Genomic DNA, 15,178 nt, shown 5'->3' on the forward strand with positions numbered 1-15,178 from the left:
CAAACAGGAATGAGCTGTGGTTGTGTAAAAATACGTTTCCAGGCAGTCGGAAAGACATCACACTCTACTAATGTAAATGTACTTCCAGCCCAAGGGATTATCATCTAGGTCTTAGTATTAATGATGTGCTGTAAAAGTACTGACTGGGTTATAAATGAAATATGTACAAATTGAGCAGTCTAGTGGTGCATCTGCTTGGCCATATTTGATAGGTTACCTAATGGACACCTAGCCTCTGCAACTCACCGGAGCCTGCGTTCTTCACTTCCCACTCATCAGATTTAGTGCTAAAGCACTGAGCTATGAGCACGGGAAACTGCAATGCAGATCTGTTCCCAGAGGATCGGAATGAGTATGAACTCTTGGATCTGGCCCAGTTTATAAAAATACTACTTAACTGAATTTCCATCTGGCTGCTTCTGTACGTCTCATAACTTGCTTCCACTGAATATATCTTGTAGGTTTCTTATGTAAAAATCTTAGCACTGCAGACACTAAAATAGCACTAAAAATGCTCAATTGAAAGTCGGGGCATTAAAAAAAATATGTGTTAACTTGGTGCCTAAAACTTAACAGAAAGCATGCCAGGTGAGCAGCCCTGGGAAAAGCATTCCATAACTGGATACCATTTCTCCAGCCATCCGCTACCTGACCTCTGACGATAAGCAATATCATAATGACTTCAGTGGCAGGTACTAATGACGCTCAGTATGTTACCTTCACCTTAATCACCTTTGCCACCAGCTCTAAAAAGTCGCCAGAAGTTTCTAGAACAATTTGGCCATTGGCTCAATAGTTGCAAGTTGGGGGGGCATATATTGGGGGGGCAGACCTTGTGTGTTCTGAGAGTATGCAGTATGCAATTATCGCTTCAAGGATGCTTAACGTCTTAGTAGTGTTTTTTATTGGTGTTCAAAGTGCTTCACATACAGTATCTCAGTAATTCTTTCAAAATCCTTGTTATGGTTGTAGTGTTGTAGATTTGAGGATCAAATGGTGCCCTACCTAAGTCTATGTGGTGATTCCCATTGTTATATTTGATTTATTAGGGCCTGATTTATTATTATTATTATTATTATTATTATTATTATTATTATTATACAGTGGTACCTCGGTTTACGAACTTAATCCATTCCGGAAGTTGATTCTTAAACCAAAACCATTCTTAAACCGGGGCGTTCTTAGACTGAGGTAAAGTTTGCAAACCGGGACTCTACTTCCAGTTTTGCGGAGTTCGTAAACTGAATCGTTCGTAAACAGGACTGTTCTTAAACCAAGGTACTACTGTATGTATGTATGTATGCATTTTCTCTATCACCCTTCATCTGAGGACCACAGGGTGAATTACAATATAAAGTCACAAAAATACATAACACAGTAACAATTACACACACACAAACACAGTTTATAATTCCATAGATTGCTTAATTAGCCAGACCCCCTAGGAAAAGAGGCCTGGCACCTAAAAATATGCAAAGAGGGTGCCAAGTGAGCCTCCCTGGGGAGAGCACTCCAAGGCAGGGAACCACCACAGAAATTACAGCTCACATTCTTAACCAGTTCATCACACTTGCTTCCAAAATATGTTCAGCTGCACTTTTACTCCTTTGGTGTTCTCCTATAAGCCACAGTGATAAGGATCAGGATACCGTCTGGAATGCCAAAGAAGACTGCTTCTAACATTGTATGGAAATAAGTCTTCTTTCTTAGCAAACCTGGATTTTCAACCCCACATTTGCCCCACAACAATTGGATTGGGGGGTGGGGGGGCTTGCGGTGTTAGTGGGGAGGAAGACTTGAATGAGTGAATCAGCAAGTGGGAAGAAGGAACACCTAACACCATGTTTCCTTTGAAATATTTAGAACTAAATAATTTAGAGTAAGGAAAAGCAGCATTTTCATAAGCTCGAATAATTTTGACTCCATAGCTCTAACTGTTAAAGGACAATTGGCCTCTTCGCATTTATTCTCCTTCATTTCAGATTTATTGGTACAATAAAACTCTGAATCTCTCATGATTAGTTAATTCTTCTTTTCTCCCTCTCCAATTCTATCTTCATTTTAAATTTCACCTGATTCTTTCCATCTAAATCTTATTTCCCTGTATGCACTGTGGAAAATACTGAGTTCAAAAGCAAGATCACTTTTAGATGACCCATTTAATGCACTCCAGAAAGCATGTTTTAACCTGGGGAAACCAATGCTTGTGTGATTCACTCCCCCTCCCAACACAGATACCCTTAGCATAGAAAAACATGAAATACTTTGTTGGATTGTTTTCTCCAGGAGCTTCCTTTCGTAATAAAAAGCCAGATGCAGATGAATTCACAGGTTGAGCCGCCCCCATTTTTTTCCATCTTGGAGAAAAAAACAGATTTGGGAGGAGGGTTTCTGAGCAAACAACTACCAAGAAGTTATTCAGGCGAAAACACACACGCACACCACCCTCCCACTTTGCCACTCAATCAAAAACCAACATTTGTTTTTTGTGATGAAAGAAATCCTTTGTGGAAAAAGAGTCCCGTGTATTTTGTGGCTTTGCCCTCACGCGCATAGGGACAAGCATCTCCGCATCTCTTGCTCTCCTCAAGGAATAATAAAAACTTGCAAATATTTTCCCAGCAAAAAAACTAGAGGGAAAATACCTATAGGAGAACCTGGCAAGCTGAGGTGTGCTATTTACCTTCCCTTTGCTGAATTGTTCAGTAAAGGAAAGAGGTATGCAGACCTTCAGGTACCTGAATTTGGAAGTTTTGGAGACAAACACAGACAAGATGACAATTACCCTCAATTGACTTTTCATTTCTATTCTTTGCATATTGTATTGTTGTTTTATTGCTATGGCCGATGGCTGACGCAAATAAAGATTCATTCATTCAAACACAGACAAGAACTAACTCAGAGGCACTCACTCATATGACAGACAGCCAAAGGCTAACAATCTTCCATCCTGCCATATCCTCCAAGTGTCCATAGAATTGTAGAGTTGATAGTCTAACCCAGAGGTCCCCAAACTAAGGCCCGCAGGCAGGATAAGGTCCAAGGGACTCATTTATCCAGCCCGTGGAGACCCCTGGCGCCTGCTCCCGCTGCCCACTCTTACTGGCTTGGCTGCCCATTTCTGGGTCAGAGAGCACCAGAAACAGCTTGTGCGCATTCGCAAGCGTTATTTCCGGTGCAAATCCGGGTCGGAAGAGGCCCGTGCACATGCGCACAAGCTATTTCCGGTGCTCCTCCGACCCGGAAGTGTGCCGGTAATAGTGTGTGGACACACGTATGGGCCGTGCAATCGGCGGTGGAGACACCAGCCCAAGGTGCAGTAAGTTTGCTGACTCCTGGTCTAACCTACTGCAATACAGGAATCTTTCACCCAGCGTGGAGCTTGAACCCACGGCCCAGAGAGTCTAATGGTCCCTCTCCCAGATAATTCTCTGTAAGAGTGGATGGGAGGGTGGATGCACCTTTTCTGGGACACATAATGATAAATGTGTGTGTGTGAATGCTAAAGACCATGTTGTGCACAATATCCCTTCTTGTCTATAGCAGTTGCTGAGATATGCATCTCACCTCAGAAGAGCCATGCTGAAAGACCCAGGTTCAAAACCCAAAATCTCTAGGTAGGGCTGGGAAAGGTTCACTGCCTGAAACCCTAGACCTAGGAAGTTGTTTTCAGCAGTATAAAAACATAAGAAAGGCCCTGCTGAATCAGGCCAAAGACCCATCTATTCCAGCATCCTCTTCTCACAATGGTCATCTGGGTGCCTAAGGGAAGCCCACAAGCAGGGCCTGAGTATTATATTACTCTCTTCATTTGTGATTCCCATCAACTGGTATCCCAAGGCATACTTTCTCCAACAGAGGAGGTAGAATGTAGCTGCCATGACTAGGAGCTTTAGATTACCTTATATTTAACAGGGAGCTATATGAACCAATGGTCTGACTCAGGTTAAGGTATAGGGACAACTATGTTTTTCTTTTATATATTTATCCAAATAAAGAATCACTCTTCTATTGCACTGTAAACAAAATACAGCATATAAGCAAGGTATGTTAGAGCCTTCAATGGTATGTCATACTGAAAGTGGCAGAGCACACTAAGTGATGCAAAGTGAAGTGTTAAATTTTCATCTGTGAAATGCTAAATAGGATATCTGACATCTGTTTCAGTATATCCCTGTCTGCATGCGATCTGGGATTAGCATGTTCAGACTTCTGTATAGCCAATGTGGAAGCGGTTGCTACATTGGCATAAGGGGTATAAGGAGACTGAAGAAGAATGCTAACTTCCTCAGCACTACCAAGATGGCCATAGTTCCAGTTAAATTGATGAAGGAGTAAATATTATACCAATTCCTTTCCCCTCATACATACCCTTAGAATATTAGTCAGAGGTGGCCTGCTGCTAAATTCTCATGGATTTAGCAACAAACTCATTACCTGTGCGGGGTGAAAATCCCCAATCCTTGCAATGAGATTTTCACAGAATGGTGGAGCTGGAAAGAATTAGGGTTAGAATCATTCAGTCTAACGGGCCTTCCTCTTTAGGAGCCTCTTTTTTTCCTAACTCCACAGATGCAACAGAATGAGGTGTCAAGGCCTATGCTGGTAGAATGGATGGTATCATTTCAGAGTGCAGGAGAAGGACCACATTTTGAATGCTTCTCTAGAAAAAAAAATCTCTCAGCAGATAGAAAACTGGTACACAGTCACATGCAGGCTAAGATGGAATATTTTCTTCTGATGCACTGGTTTCACTTCGTTTCTCTAGGGAATATTGACGTGGAAGAGCATTCCAAAAATGTAACCCCCTACCTCATGGATAGACAATGTGGTGTCTTCTAGAAGTTGTTGGGTTGCTACACCCACCATCCCTGACCATTAGCCATTGTGGCTGGGGCTGAAGGGAGCTGTGACATATGAAGTGCACAACAATGGCTAACCCTGCCCTAACTGTATCCTGAAGTACTTATATGTAGTGCAGTCTGTTCTGCCACTTCAACATTCATCCACCCCACTTTGTGTCACATAGAGACTAATACAAGAAATCCTGACCAAAGCATGCCACATCAAAAAAATAAAAAAGCTACAAGCTGAGAAAACTCTGAAAGTTAGCCAGGCTCTTCAATATTTGGTAAAACAATAACGCAGCAGACCTCATAATTTTAAACATTTCCAGTTATTTGTCCAATAACATAGTTGTCTTAAAATTATGTTCTCTTCACACAGAACATGTTTTACATTGAGCGACAGAGGGTGGTCTCTCTGGAGCTCAGCTTTAAGCAGGCAGCCAGCTTTAATTTATTATCCACATTCTGATATTAAATACAAGTTAAATAAATAGACTGAATTTTTTAAATACTTCCTAGAGAATACAACTTACACATTCATGATTTTCAAGCAGAATGATGCAATTTTAAATACGTTTTTGAGACAAATGGGCTGTGAACTGACGGTTTCTGCTGCATTCTTTATTTCATATATTGGAAAATATAGTTGAAGTGAAAGCACAATTGTGTGCCCTTGAGACTTATTAAACGTAAGGAACTATCAACAACAAAAACAACAATAATGGCTTTTTATATGTCTATTAAATACATCCCCCCCATAAAGGTTATTTCCTTTGCTTTAGCCTTAGGAACACACAAAATAGAAGATTTTTTTGCCATAAATAAGTTTTAGAAAAATATACATGGTTTTAGAAAAAAACCACAATGTGTTGTATAATTTTAGGAGGGGGGATTTGATAGATGTTATGTGAGCTATTGGAGGAAATGACATTGTAATGGAATTCTTGTGTAGCTGCATACATATTACATTTTCTGCACATCTTTTGGCAAGTCCGTAATGAATCAATGAATTTAAACACTACAATACTCTCAGAATAGTGGATGAAATCCAGCATGTTCCTTAGTGATATGTGTGTGTGCTTTGATTTTTGCTTTTGGGGGGGAGGGGTGTTGTTTTACCAAAGTATTTCTGCAGGATGATTGATTATGTATAATTTTGCATGTTTTCCCTGGAAGGTGTATGAGGCAGTCCCATGTTACAGTGAATGCAATCAGTATTCCTGGATAGCAGAACCATGGTCTCCTTGTGAAATCAACAGCGAGCTAAACTCCCTGCACTGTGGTGAAGGAATACAAACTAGAAAAATAAGGTGAGTAGATATAAAAACAGTAGGTTTTGAACAGAAGCATTAAGAAACTGTAACTTTGAGAACTCTATAGACCCATGACCAGCCTTTGTGATGCTCTTCTATGTGGTGAGAGACGTGCCTTCCATCTTTCTACAACCATCTCTAGAGTTCTGGAATAGCCCTTCAGGTCCATATTGTAGAAAACATGCATGAAATAATGCTGGTCTGTAGGGCAAGAACCCTGTCCCAAATGGTATGAACACACCTCTACTTTCAGTAAAGGTAAAGGGACCCCTGACCATCAGGTCCAGTCGTGTCCGACTCTGGGGTTGTGGCACTCATCTCGCTCTATAGGCCGAGGAAGCCGGCGTTTGTCCGCAGACAGCTTCCAGGTCATGTGGCCAGCATGACAAAGCCGCTTCTGGCGAATCAGAGCAGTGCACGGGAATGCTGTTTACCTTCCCGCCGGAGCGGTCCCTATTTATCTACTTGCACTTTGACGTGCTTTCAAACTGCTAGGTGGGCAGGAGCTGGGACCGAGCAATGGGAGCTCACCGCATGGCAGGGATTTGAACCACCGACCTTCTGATCAGCAAGCCCTAGGTTCCGTGGTTTAACCCACAGCGCCACCTGCATCCCTTTCAGTAGCAGGACTTTACTCAATTAATTGTAGCATTTCTACACAGTGTGCTTAATATTGCCTTTCACCTTTTCTGCTTCCGTACAAGAGGCACATGGCAAAAAACAAATATTCTGAGAGGCAATGAAATGATAAAGCAGTCATCAGAAATTCTGTGTAATGAATATAAATGCATAAACAAACCACTTACAGCACAACAAAAAATTGTTTTGTTTTTAAAAAAGACTGATATAATCTCTTCGTTTTTGACGGGATGCTCATTTCACATTTCCCCCTCTGTAGATGTATAAATACCACCGAAGATGGCAGTGGCGAATCTGTAGCCAACATGCTCTGCAATCAGTCCGAAATCCCCCTTGAAAGACAAAAGTGTACCCTCTACTGTCCCAGTGAGTGTGTTGTGTCCGAGTGGGGTCGCTGGAGCCAGTGCCCAAAGGTAAATCAGTTCTCTGTATTTCAAACTCTTGGCTATTTTCTAAATTACATGTTTGTCAGTAGGAAACTTAGAAATTCACATGAACTATTAAGAATTTAGCTTTTGCTGTTCAGGCAGGAAACCTGCTGAAATAATACTAAGGGAAAAGATACAAGGAGATCTTCTAGGAGAAACAAAATAAAAAATAAAAAAAATCCTTCCAGTAGCACCTTAGAGACCAACTAAGCTTGTTCTTGGTATGAGTTTCCATGTGCATGCATACTTCTTCAGATGTATTCTAGGAGAAAAACACTGATTACTTATTTTCTCTGATAAAAATGTCATTATACTCATTAAAGCCTAGAAGCAAAGAGGCTGCTTTGGAGATTTTTCTTTTGCTTAAAAAAAAAAAAAGATCGTCACTTAATGTGTGTGACAAGATGGCTAGGAGGATACAAAGCTTGTATCCTCCTAGCCATCTAGGATACAGAGAGTTTGTTGCAGCTGAGACAGAATGTGTGTTGCAAATTGAACAAGAGCACAAATTCTCTCCATGTTACCATTTGAGTGTACAGTACAATTAATATACCCAGTGGTTGGATAACTAAAGCCAAACCAAGAATTTGTTATGTTCTTGCCATTAAGCTTGGCCCACTGAAGTATTTTGAAACCTCCCACCTGGAAGAGTTTTGTATGCTGCTGTTAGACATAATGTAGTCAGCTGGAAACTATGTGAAGGCAGATATCTACAACAGTGATTTGGTTTACACATGGGCACTGCCACCCATGTAAAAACGTTATAATAAATGCAACCTTTGTTTGGAAATGAGTTTTCAGCTGTTCCACCAGTCTTGTTTGATGAATATAATAATCATATTTCCTCGGAGCCCAAGCTAATGAATGAGCTGAGAATCCAGGCATCTCTAAAGGGTAAATTGGTAGAAGTACTAATTAGTGATGCAGGTACTCTCCTGTGGCATATTCATTGGCCAAAGGATTAAAGTGTGAAGACACACATATTGACAATTTGATGAGGATTGTCATAAATAACATTTAGGAATTAGCTAGCATTTGGTAGGTTCAGTAGCTACTCCTTTATTAATTATTATGGAGAGGTGCCTTGCAAATTAGTTTCTCCTCCTTATCTATAACCTATTTCTTAATTTTTTTATTATTCCTTTGTTACAGCTGCCACCACCAAGTACTAGTACCGTTTGTTTTCTATTTCAGTTTAACCACCAGTACTTATGGATAAGCATAGGACAAAACAGTGCAAAGATCTGGATATGAAATACAAAGTAGATTTATTTTATTTATAACAGTTATTAATATAAATATATAACGTTTGTATGCACAGGTGCTTCATAATTAGATTGCTAACTCCTTTTTGTTATAGTTGCTTTAAATAAGAATGTTTACACTGTATGAGAGCCAGTGTGGTGTAGTGGTTAAGAGTGGTAGGCTCGTAATCTGGGGAACCGGGTTCGTGTCTGCACTCCTCCACATGCAGCTGCTGGGTGACCTTGGGCTAGTCACACTTCTTTGAAGTCTCTCAGCCCCACTCACCTCACAGAGTGTTTGTTGTGGGGGAGGAAAGGAAAAGGAGAATGGTAGCCGCTTTGACACTCCTTCGGGTAGTGAAAAGCGGGATATCAAATCCAAACTCCTCTTCTTTCTTCTTCTTCTTCTTCTTCTTCTTCTTCTTCTTCTTTGGTTACTGTCACTATAAATTATAGTAAATACAACCAAGGGGTCCTTAAGACAATAGTTATGTGAGTTTCCATTCCTTCCCCTATCCAATTTCCCTGTATCAATCCACCACAGTTAACACTCAGCAACCAATCACTGCGTACTATACTTGCAGTCTTCAGTCAGGTCCACAACTTCTTCCCTCTGTAGTCTCTCAGGCCTCTCTTAGGACATCTGCTGCAGTCTTCCCTCTGCCCCAGGTTTTCAGCAATCCCACTGGCACTTAGCTGCAGAACTCTTCTGAAGGCTGCCCTTGGAGTTGCACAAACCTCCTTCAGCTCTAGCCAGTGATGTCTGCTCTCATCTCCTCTCAAGCTTCAATGAGCCTCTCTGAGGCTCTTCTTTAAGTCCTTCTATTTCCACTGTATGAGTGCAGCTACCAGCTGAGCAGCAGCCTCTGTCAGTAACTCCCTATCTTTTGACCAGACCCTGGCCTTTTTATTATCTCTAGCCAGGACCACCCAAGGCAATCATTTCAACTTGAGTAGAATTCTGCCCCCTCATGGGCCTGTGAACTATAATAAGTACATACTTCGCAAGCTCTCTTTCTCACTGTATTGGGCATTATTTTATTTTATTTTTTGGCTTCCTCCACCCCAGAATGGTCTTTTTTTCAATGGCTGGGTGAGGAAAACCAGTCATTTTAATGATACAAATATACATAAGTAAATCTCTGTGTAGTACCAATATCATGGATATGACATTGTGCAAGTCTAATGAGGAAAAAAACCACATTGTTGATATAAACATACTTCAGCAAAGGCAAAAATAGCCATATGTTGGTCTGAAAAAAAACTGTTTTAAACAAAAATGTTTTGAACGTGCCAGCAATAAATTGGCTGAGTTTGTTAAAGCTGACAGTATATGAGATTCGCTGTGTGGTGCTACATGTACAATCTGCTAATCAGGTTGCAGCTTTTCTTCTCTACAACTGCTCAGTTGCAGAATTTTAGCATTTGGGGTGGTGGGGAAGGTCTGGGACTCTGGTGGTTAAAGACTGGGTCAAGTGGAGAAAGGGATAAATGCCCTTTCCTCATGTGACCAGTTACAGCCCTATTAGGGCAATACTGCCTTGCTAGTTAAATAATAAAAATCTGATGCATCAAATTCATACACACATTTAACATATCATCCATCCACATGTGGTAGATAAATGCCCTACCACATTAGTATAGTTGTTTCTTATATTATTTATAATCTAGTCAAATATTCCATTTCCTTCTTCCTACCAAAAGACCAGCTGGGGAATTCTTCCATCCAGACTGGATGCATGTCTTGTCTGTTTCAATAAACACTGGCAAATTAAAGCGAAGCACCTTTTTCTTCAGAGGCTTCATATTAATTCCAGTGACAACGGTGTGTTCACACATCATCACTTGATTGCTTCTTCTTCACAGACAACTGAAAGGCTATCATCTCCCCTTAAATATTCACCGTTGAAGTAACATAGCAGTACCTGTCGTGTCCTGACTCCGTCTTCATCTGACTTGGAAATGTAATTAATTGACTTCAGTTGAATTCGTCAAAGCATTCTTAAACTGAGCTTAATATGCAAGTTGCGCTACAAGTCCCTGAAATAATTATCTCAGATATATTGCATCAGCTGTCAGCTTTCTTGCTTGCAACAATTGATAACCCCCAATAGCAGATCTGAGTGGCCTCCTTGTTCTCAGCAACTGTTAACATTTACAGTAGTTAATTCAGGAGGGTTTGATAACAGTTCATTTAATTATGTAAATTTATAGCACAAGGAACAGAATGAAAGAAGAAATGCTACTGTTCCTTATGGATCAGCCGCAGCTTCATGGACTTATATGCATATCAAGTAGGTTTAGATTTTCATAAATCAGATATAAGTTCCTGAATTATTTGATGGATGGGTCTGAAAACAGAAGAAAGATGTTTACATGTCAGTGGTGTTGTTTGTTTGTTTGTTTGTTTTACTGCATCACCTGGGTGTTTGAGGTCATAAATCTGAATTTTTCCAAACTGAAATGAGATTAGTAGCTTAATTCATTTTCTTAAATATCACTTTTACAGAGCCACTTGAATAGCTGTGGCACTAGAACTGACAAACAAACAGCAAAAATAGTATACTCAGTAGGGCATTAAATTCTTAATCTCAGGGTCATGAGTTTGAACCCTACCTTGGGCAAAATATTCCTGCACTGCAAAGGGTTGGGATAGATGACCCTCGTGGTACTTTCCAACTCTAAAATTCTGTGATTCTAGGTTTGTCGCAGAAACTGATGTGACACTTACGCTGCAATGTGATCCTGTTCTTGGAAACATTTCCCAGGAAACCTCTATGCCTCTCTCATGCTCAGTTACAGCAGTCACAGCCTATGGCAGTCTTCCCTGGGTTGGTGTCCTGCAGAGATTTGGGACTACAGCTCCCATCAACCCCAGCCAGCTTGGGAAAGGCTGAACCATGGTCTCTGTGACTCCTATAATCCCCAAAGATCTATTATTCCAGCCTTTTTCTCTTTCCCTGAAGGAAATGCAGCAACATGCTAACCAATAGCTTTGGGGTTCTTGCACTGAGGATAAAACCTAGCATTGATCCAAAAGGAAAGATTGCTGTAATGTATTTCTAGAGTCCATTCACTGCCTCAGAGGAATAGCATTGGGCTGTGTGTGTGTGTGTGTGTGTGTGTAGAAGAAAGAAGAAGCATTTGGATTTGATATCCTGCTTTATCACTACCCTAAGGAGTCTCAAAGTGGCTAAGAATCTCCTTTTCCTTCCTTCCCCACAACAAACAATCTGTGAGGTGAGTGGGGCTGAGAGACTTCAAAGAAGTGTGACTAGCCCAAGGTCACCCAGCAGCTGCATGTGGAGGAGCAGGGATGCGAACCTGGTTCACCAGATTATGAGTCTACCACTCTTAACCACTACACCACACTGGCTCTCTGTACACATACATATACACGTTCACTATTAGAAGTATTATGTAAGACATTTACCACATGTCTAGGTACTCTTCAACACAAGCTGCATATGCATGTGCACAATCCTATAAAATGTGATTGTCATGCGACCAGATTACATGAAAGATTACCTTCTTTTGGGTAATCTCCAACCGCGCAGAGCTCTGTGGATTTGGGCAATTGAATAGAGGCATGTTTCATTCATTTCAGTGGAAGCTACTTCCATGTAAGTGACTGTAACTGCAATTGATGTGTAATAAAGCACTTTTTTACCATGAAGATTGAAAAAGTATTAATATTAGTCCATCCTTGGCCAAACACAATATTAATAAATGTTATATAGTAACACTGAAAAGCCTGAATATAAATAGATTTTCTGTCTCACACATATATACATGTCCTTTGGGTAAGATTTGCTTTTTCCTGGGACCCAGGAAAGTTCAAAATGCCACTGTGGATCTATATTTATTTATTTATTTAAAAACAGCTCATGTTGTAAATAGCTTATGAAATTGTTACACTGGGTGTTCACATCTGCATGCAGATTGTTTTGTATGGTTCATTAAGCAGTTAAAAGTGGTCAAATCCCTTCTCTGCAAAAGCATTTTCTGCAGCACAAGCCTTGACTTGCACATTTCATTATGAATAGCTTGTTAAACATCATGTTCCTGGTTCCATATGCAAGCATTTCAATAAATTGCAGGGACTGTGAGCATTCTGCAACCTTTGTAGCCAGCAGTTGGGAGGGCTGTGTGAAAAACTAGATAGAGAAAGCTTACAGATTTCTCTGTAGTTGTTTAGGTAGTACTCTACACAACACATCAGTACCTCAAGAGCATTTTCAGGTAGTTCTCTTTCCCCACAAATGTACTCCTGATGTTTTATCTATTTGGTCCCCAAACATATTTCTGTGTTAAATCTTGCAGTGTGTGTGTGGTAAAACATGACTAATTAATTGGGGTAGCTGTTAACACATCATTTTCATGCATGAAAAGGCGATCATTACATGTGCCAATGTGAAGCTACTCAATATGAAGGGTGGCTTTGATAGGGCCAGAGAAGTCCTTTTCTGCAGAGGAGCTGCAGAGCTGCAGTGCATGTGGCTCTAGTGTGTGGTCTCAAGACTCATGAGTAAGCAGGTCTGGATCTAAACAAAATAAAAAATTAAAAAAATTGCTTCCAGTAGCACCTTAGAGACCAACTAAGTTTGTTCTTGGTGTGAGCTCATACCAAGAACAAACTTAGTTGGTCTCTAAGGTGCTACTGGAAGGAATTTTTTTATTTTGTTTTGACTATGGCAGACCAACACGGCTACCTACCTGTAACAGGTCTGGATCTGGTCAGTGTCTGGATGAGTGAGCTCCTGTGAGTCACACATACAGTGCATTGGGTTCTATGATAGAATGAAAGTGGGATATAAATGTAAGGTAACAACAAACAATGCATTGGCACGCACAGTGCAACGAACCTCCACCTCAGACTCTCCCCTTGTTACTAAGTTACGTTTTTACTCAGGTGTTCTGGGTTAAATTAACATTCACCCCACCTGTCCCTTTGAGGTCCGTCTGTTATTGTCTTTCCCTTTATTTAATAAACTGGGAATTACTTAGTAACGGGGGTTTTCCTGTCCAGCGGCCGTGGCCGGTTATTTCCACTGCTCTGGGCTTTGGGGTTTAACCTCTCTTTTGCCTATAGTTCGGGGCCTCTCTTTGTTAGATCCCCTCACTATACCAGTTAACTAAGCCCTCTTAGCAACTCTGTCGCAATCCCAGGTTTTTTGCCCACTAGCTCCTCCTGAGGGAACTCTAAGACACAAACTATCGCCTTTCAGAATAGTTTTGCCCTTTACCTGAACTCCCCTTCTCAAGAGCTTATATAACCTGCTGGACCAAAAGAACGACGACTTGGCTCAAAAACAAGAGATCTTTATTTAGTACAGAGCATAACGGTTTCAGTATAGGTTCATAAGCTTAGTTTGTTATCAGTGTATATTCTTCGTTTCATCAACATAAACATAAACACATCTTTAACGTTCCTAGCCTAACCTAAACCTAACCTTGCCCCACACCCTCCTTCTTCAGTCACCACTCTCCAACCCTCTCACATCCTCACACAATCCACCAACCCCCTTTCTAACGGCTGCTCCCTCCTTTTAAATAGCGGAATGTCCCGCCTCTCAAGGGTGCCTGCCACTCTAACTGGGGATTCCATTAATCCTTAAAACTCCATGGGTCTCTAAACAGCCCCTAACTATGACCTGATTCATCACACACAGAGAGTCCCTTTAGACATGTGCCAAATGCACAGATGGTGAGAGCACACCTGTTAGGCACATTGGTGATGAGACTAGCTCACATAGCCCTGTGAGCACTACCACCACCTTACAGTTCAACAAACTTAGCATGTTCCATGTTTAAATGAATAGGGTTTCCCCCCAATCTTTCTGCTCAGTTACTTGCACCCGAAAACAAACTGGGATATTAAACAAGTCACTGTATGCTTAAGCATGAGATCCAAATGTATATCAAAATCCACATTTGAAGTAGCACTTGGAGATTTTGTACAAGCTCTCTCACTTCTTTGAAGGTTACTTCAAGATGTTTGGCTCTCTAGCATTTTTAGAAATGAAGGTGTGCAGGCAATTTTTTTGAGGTTCCATAATTTTTCCTGCAACCCCAATAACAGGCCAAGTAATAATCCCAGTGTTGTTTATTTTAGTGATGGTATTCAAAAAGTGTTGCATTGTTACAGTGTTTTAATTCCCCCCCCCCCATATCTGGTGTCTGAAGGTAATAAGCTACCACCAGACACACCTAAAGAGCAGGAAAGCAACTTTGTTCAAAGGCAGCACTCACCTTGCAAACCATTAGCGACTATGCCTCACTGTCAAGGTTTTTCACCTGTCCTGCCCCACCTTGGGGTCTTCAGAAGGAACAGCTGTTCTCTAAGTGTGTTCTCTCTCACACACAAACACACTTTTGTGGGGAGTGCCCTTTGCCTTCTGTCAGGAACATGGGTGTATTTGGCTTTTAGTCTTTCTATTTTTCAGTTTTAAAAGTTGAGATTTTGTTGTCTTAATTTTTTCTGATTTGCTCTTTTTCCTTGAATTTTGTATTTCTCCGTGGAACGGTTGTCAGTGCATGTTTTCATGCTAAAGAAGCCAGAAGTGGTCATTCAGCAGCTGGGCTCTCTCCTTCCTGCAGCACGATGATTGATTTTAACAAAGCAAAGCAAATGCAGTAGAGCTTTAATTGGGAGCACCTAGTGAGATACTTTTCTTTGATTTTTATTGGCAAATCATTTGTGCTAC

General features: G+C 40.9%; 1 protein-coding gene across 1 annotated transcript in view; it reads left to right on the forward strand.

Moving 5' to 3' along the window:
• Nucleotides 1–15,178, forward strand: part of THSD7B (thrombospondin type 1 domain containing 7B) — a 352,151-nt gene that overhangs the window by 311,000 nt on the left and 25,973 nt on the right. The window contains 2 exon segments of the mRNA XM_033164079.1: nucleotides 6,024–6,157; nucleotides 7,059–7,212. Of these exon segments, the coding sequence (XP_033019970.1) occupies nucleotides 6,024–6,157; nucleotides 7,059–7,212 (288 nt within the window).

The sequence above is a fragment of the Lacerta agilis genome, chromosome 1 (assembly GCF_009819535.1).
Source record: "Lacerta agilis isolate rLacAgi1 chromosome 1, rLacAgi1.pri, whole genome shotgun sequence".
Classification (NCBI taxonomy): Eukaryota; Metazoa; Chordata; class Lepidosauria; order Squamata; family Lacertidae; genus Lacerta; species Lacerta agilis.